Source organism: Odontomachus brunneus, unplaced genomic scaffold (assembly GCF_010583005.1).
Source record: "Odontomachus brunneus isolate Ranch 3 - 2012 unplaced genomic scaffold, Obru_v1 Obru_scaffold_077, whole genome shotgun sequence".
Lineage (NCBI taxonomy): Eukaryota > Metazoa > Arthropoda > Insecta > Hymenoptera > Formicidae > Odontomachus > Odontomachus brunneus.
This window is the reverse complement of record NW_022639527.1, coordinates 1,293,693-1,310,075: the sequence shown is the minus strand read 5'-3', so window position 1 is coordinate 1,310,075 and position 16,383 is coordinate 1,293,693. Positions and strand designations below refer to the sequence as shown.

Sequence of the window (16,383 nt, the reverse complement as noted above, 5' to 3'; positions counted from 1 at the left end):
CTCTCTCTCTCTCTCTCTCTCTCTCTCTCTCTCTCTCTCTCTCTCTCTCTCTCTCTCTCTCTCTCTCCCTCTCTAATTTCTTATTTTTAATTATACTAAGCTCGATGAATTTTTACGAATATCAGATTAGATTATGCTGAGTGGTCCCAATAAGTCAATCCGCTTGTGTCAGCCGCAGTTACGTCGTAGATTTTCTCGATACGTCTTCATTCGCGCGAAGGACTTCGCCACCCTATTAACAAAATCGATATCGTCACGATATAGTATGTAAAATAGATGTAATCAATATACATGTGTGTATTTATAACGATACAGAATGCGCTTTCGCAACCGCGGAATCAAACGTTCTCGAGAACGTAGTAATCGCGTGAACGAGAGAACTGCCATCGAGTTCGGCCGTTTTCCCGCTTTAGTTCTACTTTGAACAAAACGATCGACCCGATTCGAAGAGGATCGAAGAATCTCTCCGCGGGACGAGGAGAGCTCGTCAGAGCGAACGTTACGCAATCCAATTAGCAAAAATTGCTCGAAGACCGCGCCACTTCATTTTCCACCTCGCTTCGCCTCGACGCCCAGCCGACCTAGTGTAACACTTCCGTCGGAAAAGAATTCTACGCAATCGACCGTTAGATTATGCGCATTTTACACGCAATCTCGCATGACGCCACGTCTCTGTTGGCCAGCTCGCGAATATGGCATCGCAAGGATGGATGCTATCGCTGCTCGTGCTGGGCACCGGCGCGTTCGCATTGGTCCCCGTCGCCCGGCAATCTAACCAGGAGTCCCTGAAGAGCGCATTGGACGCCGTCGTGCGGAAGCAGAGGTCCCTGGACGCGGTGGACTACAACGACCTCCACTCGTTCAAGTACCACGGCGGCGACGCTGACCGCAAGTTCGATCGGGACCTCGACGAGGAGGACGAGGAGATCGAGTTCTTACCAGGCGGTAAGAACGAGCAAGGCCTCCATTGATAGCGATCAAGGAACTCTCTAAACAAAAACGGGAAAGGAGTATCTCCGATCTTAAGCCTCTTAGCAAACGAAATTTCTTATCGCGTTGTCTTTACGTCACAATAAGATCTGATTAATTCATAATTAACCTCTTGGCTGCGTATGACGTCTATAGGCGTCATGAATTTTTTTTTTTTTTTCATATAAATGCCTACATATGTCAATAGATTTGCATTTATCTTATTTACAATGAAAGAAGTAAAAATATTATCACAATTACATTTTATTAATATATTAATTATTATTATTATTATTATTATTAATATATTTTATTGAAATAAAATTGATTTTGCCCCATACTTTAGTTCGTCACGTTGGATACGCCATTTTCAATTTCGTTGTTTATGGATTCATAGATTCACGGTAAATTTCTTTAAAAAACACATAAATCAATATTTAATAAAAAAAATATATAGTTTTTTATTTTTCCAAATTTTTTAATTACGTGGTCTACAATGTTAGGTCCGCCATTTTGAATTTATCAATTTTAACAACAAATTCTTATTCAATGATCTCACATGTACATGTTTGTTAATTTATTATTTAATGCTGCACATTTGGGCCCACTTATGCAGTTTAGGTCTCCGCAGCCAAGGGATTAATAATGGAACATGAAAAGCTCGATTTCATGCACTCAAACACGTAGAACAGCGCAGACAATTCTTATCGAAACCATTTTATATTTAAATCCGGAATTCCTCGATATCAATCTTCTCTTCGTCGAGTCTCGATCATTTTTTACCAATCTCTCTTCTTGAAAGCTCGATAATGATAAAGGTTGAAGTATGACGAGTCACAGACGAGTCCAACATTATTACGTTTTCAGATAATGGCCAATTGGAAACGGTGGGAGACGGTTTCCAAGGACTGCATGACAAGTTGCTCGAAAGGGCGCTGCTCGATTATCTGGAGAACATGCCTGAACAGGTGAGCTCATCGATTTGTTATTTAGCGAACAAAACATACATGATACGATTGTTTTGTTTACTAGATAGCGACATTGAGTTTTTACAAATGACTCTTCAACTGGAAAGTTGAAAAATTCAATCTACTATTTGATCACGTCGAAAAATTCAAGTCCTAACGGAATCACACGGTGTGCGATGTTGCTTGCAGGAAGAGCCTGTGGCTTCGATCTTCCGTGAACGCGAACGAAGTTCTAGTCGCAAACGAGGTGGCACCGGCGATCGGATGAACATCGACAACAAGGACCTGGCGAAATTGATTGGGCTCTTGGGCGAGCCGCTGGACGGTTCCCCGTATGGTCCGAACGAGATGGAGGACGGCGACGATTATTTAACCGCTTTACAAACGCTTTACGACAGATACAGAGCTGGTAGAGGGAACAAAGTATATGAGTAAGTCCGGTTCCTAATCGGGAGGTATTTATTTGATTAACGATATTGAAAATCGCGATTATCGCTAAAAAGTATAATTTCATCCTCAAATCGCGATTGTCTTCACCTCATAAACATCCGAGATTAATGTTCAAATTATCAGACACTGAATGTGCTCAGAGAAGTTTCGGAGAAAAAATTGCATCTATCATATATAAAAGAAAGAATTTGATTAGATTCATCAAATATCTGGTGAGAAATATGAGCGAACCAGAATTCCGGTTGAAATTGCCAGAATTCTGGTTCGTTTATATCTCATCAGATATTTCGTTAATTCAACAAGATTTTTCTTTCCCGCACGACAACAAAAAATATCTTGTTCTTAATTAAATTTCAATTTTGGAAACGAAACATTCGTCGTTAACGAGCCGCAAAAACGACGTTTGTCCGACAGAACTGCAGGACCAATGTCTTGGGGCGAAATGCTTAACAAGGGCTCGTCGAAGGGTCAGACAAGAGACGGCGGCGACAACGAATTCGTGGGACACGATCAGGATCAGAGCATCCTGTACCTCACACCGGCTGAGCGCAGGAACGTGAACGGCAGATACCCGATCGGCCGCGAATTCGGCAACTATCGCAAGTTTTCCAAACGTTATCCGGTCGCTAAGAGAAGCCCCAGACCCACCCAGACCAAGCTGAAGACCACCGACCCCAAGGTTGTTTTATTTACCCTCCACGACGATACGCACGAGTGAAAGAAAAGAAAAAGAAACGAAAAGAAAAGAGAAACGCGACTGTACGACTCACGACCATCAGAATCGAGAGCTATTGTCTAATTGTCACGTTGAAATAATGAGACAGATTTTGTCCGTCAAGTCTCAAGTCCCGAAATGAGATGACTCGTGTGAAGTGGCATTCAATTCGCGCAACTGTCGCGCGAAAATTCGGTTCAATTAATTTATCTCGACATTAATCGGATGTTGCCAAATGGCAACGTTACTTGTCTGTCTATACTTATGTCTATTCATGTATATTTGTTTATAATGTCCAATAAAATCTTTGGAAATGTGTATTCAGTGCTGTCATGTGGCAACATGTTATATTATTAACATCGTGCGAAATGGTCACCGAGGCGTTATCAAAGTTCGCGTCGACAAAATTCTCTCGGTAAACGACGATCGAAAATTGTTCGCTTCTAATCGACAACTGATACGATTCGTCGAAATGATTATCTCAAAACAAGCGACGCTTGAGTCAACAGCGTAAAAATTGATGAGAGTCACGAATTGTTATGCAATCGCGCAGTCAACGTGCAAATTAGATTTCGCTGCTTCAGTAGAATTATTAGAATTAGAATTAGTAGACGCGCTTACTTCCAAATCGTTTTAAGTCCATAATTTAGATAGAATCACCTGAAATAGAGAGAATCACGTGTGATATTGCAAGACTACGGAAACCTCACGATAAACTCACGATGAAGCTGACGATAAATGTAGTTTCAGTTTTTGTAGACGTGGACTTTTCAAGACGGTTTGGAGATATATTAGCGAAAATAGAAGTCATTAAACATGGAAAGTATTAAATATAAGTCATAAAAAGCTAGTTACTGACATAATATTCAGTTTCATACGCATAACTGAAGCTAAAAATAAAAAAAAATAAAAAATAAAGGTAAGAGCCAACACGTTTATCTAGTGGCAATCAATAATATATTACACAAAGAAGCTTGAATTCACTTACATTTAGTAACATCGAACGCTTTGGTTCTAAATATTTAGATCTTCAACGATCAAAGTCGAGAGATTATTAATTCACAAATTAAAACATAATAAAATATAAATAATTGTAAACTTTTTTGTAATATCATCGATCGCTAAACTAAAGTGATCAGATTTCCCAGCCCTGAATTCGAGACACTTTATAAATGTGTGAAACGGGGGGCGGGGGGAAGGGGGTTAAAAGATCCGAAAATTATTTGACAATTATTGAAAATGATGGCAAATCGGGGTCCCGAATAGCACTCGAAAAAACTCGGGACAAAGTGAAAAATCGGGACGTCTGGTCACCTTAACTAAACCAACATTGGCTCTTGCCTTTATAACTTCACGATAGACTTCGTAGAGAAAAAGAAAGAGAGAGCTGTGCTAGACTTCTACTTTCGCTAATATAAGCTCTCCGATTCCGCGGGTATTCCTGTTATCCGTGAATATTGTTGTTCTTATCAACGTAACCTGATGTAATGTAATTACGTAATGTAACATCGCTAAATATATACTTCAAGGTTGCTCAAGATCTGGGAGCTTTATTCGGCACGCAATCTACGGATGCTCATAATCGCACTTACAAGTCTGAACACGATCATGATCACGATCACGACCACGCGCATGAACACGATCACGATCATAGTCACGATCACAATCACGATCATACACACGATCATGATCAGGATCACGAGCATGATCAGGATCATGTTCACGATCACGGTCACGACGAAAAGGCGTCAGACACATCCCTGAATACGACGTCGTCGCCGAAGAGTCAGAAGGAGAACGCAACAAAGACGGCCAAATCGAAATTCGTCCAGGTGAGGAAGAAGAGCGTTGACTGGTCGCAGTACTTTGGCATCGACCGAAGAAAGAAGAAGGCTACCTTCATGGCCGGTCAAGGAACGCAAAATCAGGACGACGAGTGGATACTGCAACGTTATTACGAGGTATGAGATTTAATAATAAACAATCGCACAAATAATTTGAGCATTTATGTGTACCATAACTAACGACCGAATATCTCGACAGAATATGGCCGGGAACTTGAAGGAGGACGAGAACGAACGGAAGGACAAGCTCGAGCAGATGGATTCAAAGTTGAAGTACATCAAGGACTTGATGGAAGCTTTGAGATACACCAATTTGGAGGACGAAGCGGAACTACAGAAGGTAGCTCTTCCGACTTTAAACCACAACTCATTAATGACTAGTTTCATTTTTAGAATATAAAAGTCTAATTGAGGAGTAAATTACTTCGACAAGAATCTTTCTTCTTTGAATTTCTTATCATCTAATTTACAGATTATCCATCATTTAATGATTTTAATACTAACTTGTAATCTGTAAAGAAAAAGAAATCAACTACACATTAAACTACATATAAAAACTTTTAATTGAACTATCCTTACTTAACGAAACTTGATATCTAATTAAAAATAATGTCTAAAATCGGGACATAAGACGTCTTAAAAATAGTCTTTAAGATGCCTTAAAGACATTTATACCTAAATCGTCTGAAAGACATTTTAAAGATGATTTTTAAGACGTCTTATGTCCCGATTTTAGACATTATGTTGTCTGGGATCGTGGTCTTCAATGAATTAATTTGAAAATATATACGAAAACAAAATAACACATGAAGAACAACTTGCAAACATTCGTAAAAAAATTCAACAGGTAAAGGATAAATTAATGGCGAGGATGGCAGCGGCTTACTCGCTGCAGAAGATGCGCAAGGCGCTGAGCGATCTCAAAAACAACGTCGCGGCTCAAAAGGAAGCACAGAGGACGCAGAAAGAGGTTCAGAATAATTTGACGTCGAGTTCTCGTGACAATGGTCACGGAAATGGCAACAGCGGAAGTGGTGACAGAATTGACGAGAAACGCAGCGGTGTCAACAACAACAATATAGACAACAACGTAGACAACAACATAGATAGCGAGGGTAAGTACCCGAAAAAAATTAGAGAATTGATTGATAAATTACACATACTTTGTGCAATATATTCCGCAACAAATTACATTTTTCATTCAATTTCTTTTTTTAATAAAAATCTCGCAATATCTTGTAATTTATCACGAGTTGTTAAAATTTTCTAAAAAATTGCAGTTTTCTAATAAAGACATATTTTGTACATTAAATATATTTACGACATATTTTCTTATTTGAAAAAATTTTATAATTATATTTTAATAATTCTAATAATTTTATATATATATATGTGTGTGTGTGTGTGTGTGTGTGTGTGTGTGTCGCGTTTATTCTTACTATTCTCAAAGTTGATTAAACAACAAATCGTTTTTCTAACACTCTAATGTTTCGATCCTACAGCCGTCGAGGAGGCCAGAAGCTGCCCCGAATTGAAAGCGATCGAGTGGCGATGCAGAACTGTGGACAGACTAACATATACGTCTCGGTTATTTGCACCTTGCGTGAAGCTGCAGATTTGTAAAGCATGCGTACGTCCACAGATTGTTTCCTCATTATACGCTACGGAAATCTCAATGAACGTGTCTACCACAACGTCAGCTCAGAATCAGGCTATCAGCCGATGTTGAAGATTAAAAGATAAACAGTGTTCCAAATTCTGATCCACAATCTCAATCTACATTTCCTCTGTCTCGAGACGAGTATCAATCCTCAATACTTGAATTGATCTTTGAAATTGATATCTAATCCTTAAGTTTCTACAGATTCATGCACTCTTAATGACATTATATCCTAGAAAACAGAGACAGACATTCGTGAAAAGAAGGAGCAGAAGAAGAAACTGAACACTTTATTAATACTCTCTTGTTAACCTTTCAGGCGCAGGACGAGGAGGCATTGCTACCCTGTCTCGGTAACTACGCCGCAGAGGCCGGCATGGTGTGCGACGCGTTGGACTCCAGGGAAGGGCAGATCGGTGGCTCGTCCAGACTCGGAGCGAGCTACAGCCGCCACGAGGAGAGCCAGACGTGTGCGAACGCCGCGTTGCTGTTGTCACAACTGCAACCGCCGGCCGCGGCAGCCATGCAATGCCGCAATGCGCGTGAGTCGTGCCTACGACGTTATCGTTATCGATACGAGCGCTACTACCTCCGCTCGCCGGAATTGCAGACCATCTCAAACCATTAAGGACGAGGAACGACTGGCATCCTTCGGCAGCCTTCGCGTAATATCGCGAGAAACCTTCCGTCGTGACAAGGCGTCGATCGAGATCACCGCGTTCCCGGTATGTTAACTCCTCAGCGACCACCACGGCAGTCGCATTAGGCTCTTAGTTGGGGTTCGACCTCATTGCGAGGAGAGAAATCCACGAGTAAGCGATTACAAAGTCGTGCCGCTTTATTCGAGAGTGCGAAAGGCTTTATTTTTGGATATTTCATTATCGACTGCAGCTTCTCTCGTTTCGTGCCGCGACAACTCAAGGGACCTGCCTCGTGGCGCTCGCCGAGGGGTTAACGGGCTGGTCGCACGCGGACGGTGCTCTCGAACCGAGGCACACCGACTAGTCACTTGGGAACAACACAACACGACTAACGATGAGCGTGGAGCTCGCTTGTGCGTCCGTTTGCTCTCGATTCGAGATCACACGTCCGGTTCCGAAGGTGGTGACGAAAGTAGTGCGATAGTAACACACGATCCGACGCATGAGACAGCTCCTTTCACACGCGACGCTGCTTTCATGGATTCACATATCGATTCTTCGTCGACGAAGAGAGTCGACGAACTCGAGAGTCCTGAATTTAGAAGAGATGCGCGGTTAGCTAGTCAAATGTTGAGACGGGATGCGTTTTATTACCGATTTGCGCCGCTCGTCTAAACGACTACCCCGGTACAGTCTTCTCCGCGACTGAGCAACGATTTAACGTACTATAGAGACAATAATGAATAACCCGTAACTGATGCCCACGACTATTCGCGTGTTTGCCGCCGAAAGATCGCGGAAACTCGTTGACCGAGAGATTCGGTAGAGCTTGGACGAGCGCTCCGTAAATGAAACCGTACGATATGACTGTGTAAATCGTTGTTAAGTATCTAAAAATGTCGGAAAGAGAGAAAGAGAGAAAGCGAATCTTCCACGCCGCGAATAATTCGTTTCTCGATACAAATACATTCTCTAGCGCGTTAATTCTCCACGCTTCCGCGTGACTTCCGCGTGTGACGATTATTTGCGGTTTCGTGTCGGTAAATTGTGTGCGAAACGCATCGCGACCGCGCTCTTTCCCGCCGAGAACGCGACGCGGTGACTGTCGGAGAAAGCAAAAAGCAAAATAGAAGAGAGAGAGAAAAAGAGAGAAAACCCACATAGCATAGAAATGTTACAGCAACTTAAGAGATTAAACTTCAGAAGTTAAGTTAAAATATTAAAAAAACTTAAGGAATTTTCAATTATGTTGCTAAAGATGGTAGCGATCGTCGTGATCTTAAAATGTTACTTTCCGGGACTTTGAATGAACCTTAAATCCGCACGTTAATTCTTGGTTAATTCAAGATTGTCTTGTGGTTAAATTAATATCACTTCAATTATCTATCAAAATATGATCACCTTACCATTTGAAACTGATGTTTCAGCGATATCACTGTATGCTGCTCTCTGATTGAGAAGATTACTGCAACATTGTATTCACGTGTAAAAAAAAGAAAAATTTAATTCACCGAGATATTATAACAACATTTTAATATTAATAACTAACTTTAAATACTAACTTTAATGCTATGTGGGAAGAATGAAAAAAGTACTCAACTCAGCTTCCAAAGAGTCTACCTTTGCAAAATTTCTGTATCTATTACTGTCTATTATATCGTATCGAACGTTACACGGCGTTACGAACAAACAAACACACACGCATATACACATACACACATGCTCGATGTGTCACAGTGTCCTATATATAAATATATATATATATATATATATATATATTCAAATGTAATAAATATATTTCAACATAAAGAACATGCGCGCCATACCATGGCTGTGATTTTCATACCTCATTGTTGCACGACTCAACCTCGTCGTCGTCATTGAAGATGCAAGACTCTTCCGGAGGTGTCGAGATGTCTCGCAACATCTCCAGAATTTCCAAACACTGCGGCTTGTAGAGCTGCAGCAAGTTCAGTTGCATCTTCACGCAATCGACTGCGATAAATACGACGATCGTTTAGTCGACGTATGAACGAAGAAGTTCAGAGACAATTGAATTTGGCGGTTACTCACTTCGCAACTTCGACACTTGCTCCAGTCGAATCTTCAACTCTGTCTGCGCCTTGTTGATCTGATGGATCACCTCCTCGTGTGAATTCTCGGATATGACGGCGAATGTGGTTGGTGCGCTCGATTGCGGGTGTGATTGTTCCATTTCTGTGTGATTCATCTGTAAAGTCGGACAATTCAAAAGAAAAACGCTCACAGTTTTTCCAGTTCAATTTGATGCCGCCATCTTGACTCTGCATGTGGCCAACGCGAAAACACAAAAAAACATGGACAAGTTCATGGTTAGGCGACAATTTCCCGAAAAGTGCAGGGGATAATGTTGGTATCAAGGAAAATTTCTACACTAGTAATTTAATGATCTGGGTCCCTATTCTTGAAATTTTTGCGTATATATAATTTTCATTGCACAGCTATTTTATGATATGATTAAACCTGCGCAGTAAAACTTACGTATACGCAACTATTTCAAGAATAGGGGCCCTGTTCTTTGTAACTGCACTGCTGAACTAACGCAAAAGTGAGAAAACATATACTTGTCTCATTTCAATTTATTGCACCAGTTCAGCAGTACAGTTACAAAGAACAGGCCTTTAAATTATATCGTAAGATATAATAGAGAGATTAAAATCGTGAGATATAATCGTGAGATTATATAGAGATTTTCTTTCATACCAACATTATCCCTTCTATTTTTTGGGAAATTGTCACCTAATCCAAGTTCATCTGTGCATGCATAGAGTGACGTATGGCCTGCTATTGGATGTCATATCGTATTATTCTATGCATGCGCAGAAAGCCTTCTGTCGCGGAGGAAATCTCCCGAACTGACAGCACTGGACGTATCTGAGCATAAAGATTGTCGCAATTGTTTCTGATAGTGTCGTAGACGTAAAGGCCAAATCACACTAACGATTGGCGATAAATGATTGACGATTGAAGATTGGAACTTGACCAATTGGGACAAAGCAAGCAAGTTCTCTTGCACTTTCTGCACTTGGGTTTCCATCGCTCTCGACGAAAATGCAAAAGCCCGTATTCTGAGTTCTCTTTTAACGATAAATGAGCCTCTAACAATGGCTTATAAGCTTATAAGCTGATTGGCTATGAGTCACTTTTAGAGACTCATTTATCGTTAAAAGAGAACTCAGAATACCGGCCAAAGAGTGTTGCCAATTAATGTATCTAGGACGTTTAGAATGAGACACAAATGGTTGATTCTTTTTAGTTGCACTGCCGAATTGGTACAATAAGTTAAAATGAAAAAATATATTTTTTCTCACTCTAACTTATTGCACCAATTCAGCAGTGCAGCTCAAAAGAAAAGACTAAAAGAAGTCGCAATTGTTTCTGACGTATCGTAGACGTAAGGCTCGTATCACACTAGCGATTGGCGATTGATGATTGACGATTGAAGATTAGAACTTAACCAATTGGAACAAAGCAAGTCAAGGTTGAAGTTTGTTGATTCGTCAAAATCTAATTTTCAATCGTCAATTGCTAGTGTGATTTGGCCTTAAGGCCAAATCACATTAACGATTGGCGATTGACGATTGACAATGGCTGCGTTCAGAAATAGCTGATCAGTGAGCGGTCAGTGATTATTGGTCCTTACTGTTAGATCTCTAACTTTAGACCAATTATATTGACGAATTGCTCAACTGTTATGCAACTGTTGAGTTCGTTGAACGCACCCAATTAAAGATCAGATTTTAACGAATCAATAAGCTTCAGCCTTAGCTTGCTTTGTTCCAATTGGTCAAGTTCCAATCTTCAATCGTCAATCATTTATCGCCAATCGTTAGTGTGATTTGGCCTTTACGTCTACGACACTATCAGAAACAATGGCGACAATCTTTATGCTCAGACACGTCCAGTGCTGTCAGTTCGGGAGATTTCCTCCGCGACAGAAGGCTTTCTGCGCATGCATAGAATAATACGATACGACATCCAATAGCAGACCATACGTCACTCTATGCATGCGCAGAAGGCCTCTTTTTCTCGTAGAGGAAATCTCCCAAACTGACAGCACTGTGGCTCACAGTGAGACATTAGCAACAGACGCTCGCTGCTGTGGCTAATGTCTCGTTACGAATCAACGATATAACCTTCAAATTCTGCAAAGTCCACGGCTCGTTAAGCAACATAACTTATAAACGTCGTAAAATCGCCAATCAGCCATATCCGTAATTGTGATTGATAGCTAATCGTTCGTAATGAAATTCTAATTTGAATTCTAGCTCCTCTTAGCGGAAGTGCGCGTCACGCGTCTCATGACGTCGCGGGAAAAACGAGGTTACCTTATTGTTCGTCATTCGTGGACGCTTACGCGGACCTCGACGCAATCTCTCAATTACAAAATCGAGTGTCGAGTTGCATCACGACGTTCCGCATTGCGCGGGAGAAGCGCGGGCGACTCGCCAGCTGATTTTACCTTATCATCGGCGTATCAAAGTCCGCTTGGTAGAGGGGGGATGGGAAGGAGGGAGGCAACGCGTGTGGTCCGGCAGACCCCGGTCTCAGCGACGAGCCGACGACGTCGTCAGAAGTCGTGTCGCGTCTTTCTAATTGCAGCGAATCGTCATCATCGCTGTCGTCAATCACGGGGAAGCTTCACGGATTATACAACTGGCTCTACCTCATGGTAGCTATCTCCACGTGTCGCGCCGCCGCCGCCACGGCCTTCAGGGCCGTAATATTGGGCGCGCCGGCCTCCGGTAAGGGCACCGTGTCTTCCAGGATCGTCGAGCAATTCGGCGTCGCTCACATCTCCAGCGGGGACAGGTTGCGCTTCCATGTGTCCGCCGGCACCGGTACGTATGTCATGGCAAATCTTCTCCTGGGTAGCAATCATGTAACTTTAACTAAAAGCGGCGCACCGCGAAGTTTCAACTCGACGACTTCAGCGATCATGTAACTTCATAAACAATGAAAATATAAACGTTTTCACGTGAAACTTTTCACGAGTTCATGCCGGAGGAGAATACATGATCACGATACTCTGATCGTTGCGAGGATCACAACTTGTTAACAGATTGATTACAACTGGGACAATTGCTCTCTGTTTCTGTCGGCCCTAATTGCGCACACATCAATTTTCCGCTTTTTTCGATCAGACTACACGTTTGTTTTTGTGACATTGGACCCTCCATGTATTCCTAGACGTCTCCCGAGGCTTCTTTATCTCAGAAGATAGATCGTTTGTGTGATAAGAACGCATATCGCGATATCGTTGCAAAATCTCGAAGGACTATCGATTTATTTTCCGCGTTATATCTGCTATCCTCGACGACACGTCTGTGAATTATTTATTTCAATAAAATCGCACAGCCGCGTTCTCATTTTACTTTCGATTCAGCGCCACGTAATTGAAATCGCTTCGGATTATCGTCGATCTGTTAATTTTGAATACACGTGTGCGAACAGTTCCAATAAGAAGGAACGAAGCGTCGATTCATTTTTATTATTTTTTTTCGTGCTGCGCGCTCAAAAGAATTTCAATTTATCGCAAGATACTACTAATTTTCGTAAAAGACATTTAAATTATTTTCACTAGAATGAAATTCCCGCGACCACTACACGCGATTCACTAAAAGTTCAAGGAAACAAGTGTTACTCGTTCACATCAGACGAAACTCAACGTAAACACGTGTGTAAACGTAAACATCATTCGCAGATCTGGGTAAGGAAGTCAAGAGGTATATGGACAGCGGCAGCTTCGTGCCAGACGACACGATGATATCCTTGATCAGCAAGGAGATCGAATCGGTGGAGGGTTCGAATTGGCTGTTGGACGGTAAGCAAAGCGAAAGAACGAACGCGAGGCAAGGATTGTAAAACCAAGGATTGAATCGACATTTCTGCAGAAAATTGGCTAATAAAAAGCACGAAGATCCTACTTACGATATTCGAAATTTCGCGAATATCGATCCTTGGTGGCAACCACGCGCGTGCTCTCGCTCTTACAGGGTCGCGTGTCGACCGAGGCCGATGTTCACTTTCTGCACTACTCTAAATGCGAATGCATATCTTGGCATCAACGCAGGGTTTCCGAGGACGTTGGCCCAGGCGGAGCAATTGCAGAAGCTGCATCCGATCAGCGTCGTACTGAATCTCGTGGTGCCGACCTCCGTTATACTGGACAGAGTGCAGAACAGATGGGTCCACCTACCCAGCGGTAGGGTCTACAACATCGGCTTTAACGACCCACGAGTGCCGGTATGAGTTACGCAATCCATGAGCTTGACAATAACACGCTTCCAACTCGTCAGGTCAAAGGAGAATCCAGCGTCGAGTTCTTTTTTTACTGCTACATTCGCGCGACGCGTTCAAGGAGATGCCGTTCTCGAATTGAATCTCGACAAAATGCTAACTTTTTTTCGGCAAAGCTTACGTCATGCTGATTGCACGAAGTTATATACTTTTGCACGATGACAGTGTGTTTAAAAATGAGTTGGAAATTGAAATTAAGTCGAAAACGATAAAAATTGGTATCTCGAGTCATAAAAACATACGAAAAATTTGCAGAAAGATTTCTATGCAAACATGATTAGATTCTCTGCTAAATATAGTAAAACAAAACAGTACATTTATACAAGGTCCATATGTACAAAATTAAAATACTTATGTAACCGTTATAACGATCGTCTCTACGTTATCGACATTTTTTGGAGTTTGTCACTCATTTTGGCATCTCCTTAACACTCCACACATATACATATTACCGATCAAACAATTTAATATGAAATATAGACTTCAAGGTGCATCGTATTACAGGGTAAGGATGATGTAACCGGCGAGCCGTTGAGCCAGAGGGAAGACGACAAGCCGGAAGTCGTGCAGAAGAGGCTGCAGGACTACGCGACCAAGACTGAACCCGTGGTACGATTTTACCGCGAAATTGGGATACTGAAGGAATTTCGCGGCAACACTACCAACGAAATGTGGCCGTTCATCAAGGATTTCGTAGCGCAACAATTCTAATTTTTCTATCGAATTCTCCCGACGAATCCATTTAAGCAAATTTTATCGAATTGTTCGATACACAGCCTATTTTACTAGGTCTATTTCAATTTCTGATGCCTACAAAGAATTCTTTTACATTCTCATGTATATTTAGAAGTTATATCAATTTCGATTTTTTATCAAAGAACTTTTACATGTTCTTGCATCTAAGAATGAAAATAAGTAGATCCGCTTGGATTTATCCGAGACCGATTCGATTCACACACCGTGTATGATCTCGTCGTAATAAGCGCGAATGCCTGGCGGCAACGACTGCGGTTACAACGACAGAAAGAAACACGTACTAGTAGTTTTGCGCGTACTTTGTTCGTGACGCGCGCTTTCTATACGCACACACGCGCATTAGGCTGTAAGGTACACGCCAATAACGACCGACTCCGGTATTGACAATAATAACACGTCTTCGGTAGATAATTCTGTGAGATAATCTGACGAGATATTGTAATTTTTTCGCGGCTCGTCGCAATTTATTTTTCTGTTTGTTTATGAGCGAGTGTTCGCACGACTATTGCCGCTGCTTGGCCAAAGTTCGAAGTATATAGTACAAAGAAACGATTATCGTTCGCGTCGATCCACGAGAAGTGTATTTACGAACGTAATCATCGTACGTTTCCCCCACTTTATTCCGTATTATTGCGTTATAGATGTAAGAGAGATATAACAACAATGTTTGATATTGTGTACATTTTCAACAGTATGAGTACAATATATACGCATATACATATGTATATAAATATATAATATATATTATATATTATATATATATATACACATATATACAGGATGAGATACATCCAAAAGGATATACCTAAATATTTCTGTTACCTCTGACATGATACGAAAATACGGTTAAGTATAAAGTTATATAGTTCGTAGGGACGGCTGTGGTAATAGGGACAAAGATACGCTTAAAATTATTGTTTTCGGGACTTCAAGGTCGTCGAAGTTCCTTCGAATATTTAGGTGTGTCCTCTATTAGATGTCTCAGCTTGTATATTTCAGACACTCGCATTCCCCGCTAATACGTCTTCGAGGCTAAAATCACCTAGCACTCAGTAACAATACAGTTACAATAAATAAATAAATAAATTAGCGATTTGTTACATTTTCCTTTAAATAAATCAGACTTAATAAACCGAGTAATCACTCCCGCAAACTGCCCACTCGATCGTTGTTACATACAGTAGAGAGAATTCCGCAAATGTATTAAAATCTTTAAGTATCACGAAATGTTTAGCGTGATTCAACGGAATCCTGACGCGTGCTGCGAATCGTAAAAAGGAAACGTCTCGCGTCCGGACTCGCACGAAAAATAAATATTCGCTCACGCTCAACACGCGATTACATAGTCTTGTCAAGTTAGTAACTATTACTACTGATCGATTATAAGCGATCTATAAATTTTGAGATCAACACATAACCCAGGGTGAGGAAAATTGTGCATTCCCATATATAACCTTGTATATACAGGGTATAGCAAAAGTACCGGAACGGCAAGATAACTCGGCGGGGGAGCATTTTAGAGAAAAATGTTTCAAATAAAAGTTGTAAGGCTTAAAAAGTCGCATTTAATGACAGTAGTTATTTGACTTAAGATGACGTCGCCAAGGTCAGGACAAGGTCAACTTTGCTTTTTTAAATAGAAATACATATTTTTTATTACGGCATTTTATTCTACGTAAAAAAGCAAACTTTTGCTTGAAAAAATTTTTTATACGACTTCTATTTTCTAAGATATTTACGTAAATAAAAAACTCTCTAAAACTATATAACTCTACAAAATTATTGGTTTCAATAATTTTTTACTTGAATTCTATCAACTTCACCGAAAAATATTAAGAGATAAAAATTGCTTATTTTGTTTTCAAAGAGCTCTGAGAATTTTTTCAGAATTTTGTGTTAACTTTTTAGTACTTCAAGAAAATGCAGTACTAAAAAATTAATATAAAATTCTGAAAAAATTCTCAGAGCTCTATGAGAACAAAATAAATAATTTTTATCTCTTGACATTTTTCGGAAAAGTTGATAGAATTGAAGTAAAAAA

At 40.8% G+C, this 16,383-nt stretch overlaps 3 protein-coding genes across 5 annotated transcripts in view; 2 read left to right on the top strand and 1 right to left on the bottom strand.

Annotated features, from left to right (window-relative positions):
* Nucleotides 1-9,046, top strand: part of LOC116847426 — a 10,486-nt gene extending 1,440 nt beyond the window's left edge. Inside the window, exons 2-10 of the mRNA XM_032822418.1 lie at nucleotides 684-945; nucleotides 1,837-1,937; nucleotides 2,127-2,368; nucleotides 2,802-3,066; nucleotides 4,632-5,063; nucleotides 5,146-5,286; nucleotides 5,794-6,061; nucleotides 6,449-6,576; nucleotides 6,926-9,046. Coding sequence (XP_032678309.1) covers nucleotides 693-945; nucleotides 1,837-1,937; nucleotides 2,127-2,368; nucleotides 2,802-3,066; nucleotides 4,632-5,063; nucleotides 5,146-5,286; nucleotides 5,794-6,061; nucleotides 6,449-6,576; nucleotides 6,926-7,234 — 2,139 coding nt within the window. The 5' untranslated portion in view covers nucleotides 684-692 and the 3' untranslated portion in view covers nucleotides 7,235-9,046. The remainder of the gene's footprint in view (nucleotides 1-683; nucleotides 946-1,836; nucleotides 1,938-2,126; nucleotides 2,369-2,801; nucleotides 3,067-4,631; nucleotides 5,064-5,145; nucleotides 5,287-5,793; nucleotides 6,062-6,448; nucleotides 6,577-6,925) is intronic.
* LOC116847429 overlaps nucleotides 1-11,897 on the bottom strand; it is a 16,118-nt gene extending 4,221 nt beyond the window's left edge. Inside the window, exons 1-4 of one of the 3 annotated variants that reach the window (XM_032822424.1) lie at nucleotides 11,749-11,897; nucleotides 9,321-9,477; nucleotides 9,094-9,242; nucleotides 23-232 (exon numbers count right to left, since the gene is read on the bottom strand). In XM_032822424.1, coding sequence (XP_032678315.1) covers nucleotides 179-232; nucleotides 9,094-9,242; nucleotides 9,321-9,477 — 360 coding nt within the window. In that variant the 5' untranslated portion in view covers nucleotides 11,749-11,897 and the 3' untranslated portion in view covers nucleotides 23-178. Of the gene's footprint in view, nucleotides 1-22; nucleotides 233-923; nucleotides 990-9,093; nucleotides 9,243-9,320; nucleotides 9,478-11,748 lie in introns of those variants that run through there. The other 2 variants (XM_032822426.1, XM_032822425.1) reach the window with 2 other exon arrangements.
* Nucleotides 11,898-11,918: 21 nt separating this feature from the next.
* Nucleotides 11,919-15,474, top strand: LOC116847428 (GTP:AMP phosphotransferase AK3, mitochondrial). Its single transcript, XM_032822423.1, has 4 exons — nucleotides 11,919-12,127; nucleotides 12,991-13,110; nucleotides 13,360-13,532; nucleotides 14,091-15,474. The coding sequence occupies exons 1-4, from the start codon at nucleotides 11,956-11,958 to the stop codon at nucleotides 14,295-14,297; spliced, it is 672 nt and encodes a 223-aa protein (XP_032678314.1). The 5' UTR covers nucleotides 11,919-11,955; the 3' UTR covers nucleotides 14,298-15,474.
* The last annotated feature ends 909 nt before the right edge of the window (nucleotides 15,475-16,383 follow it).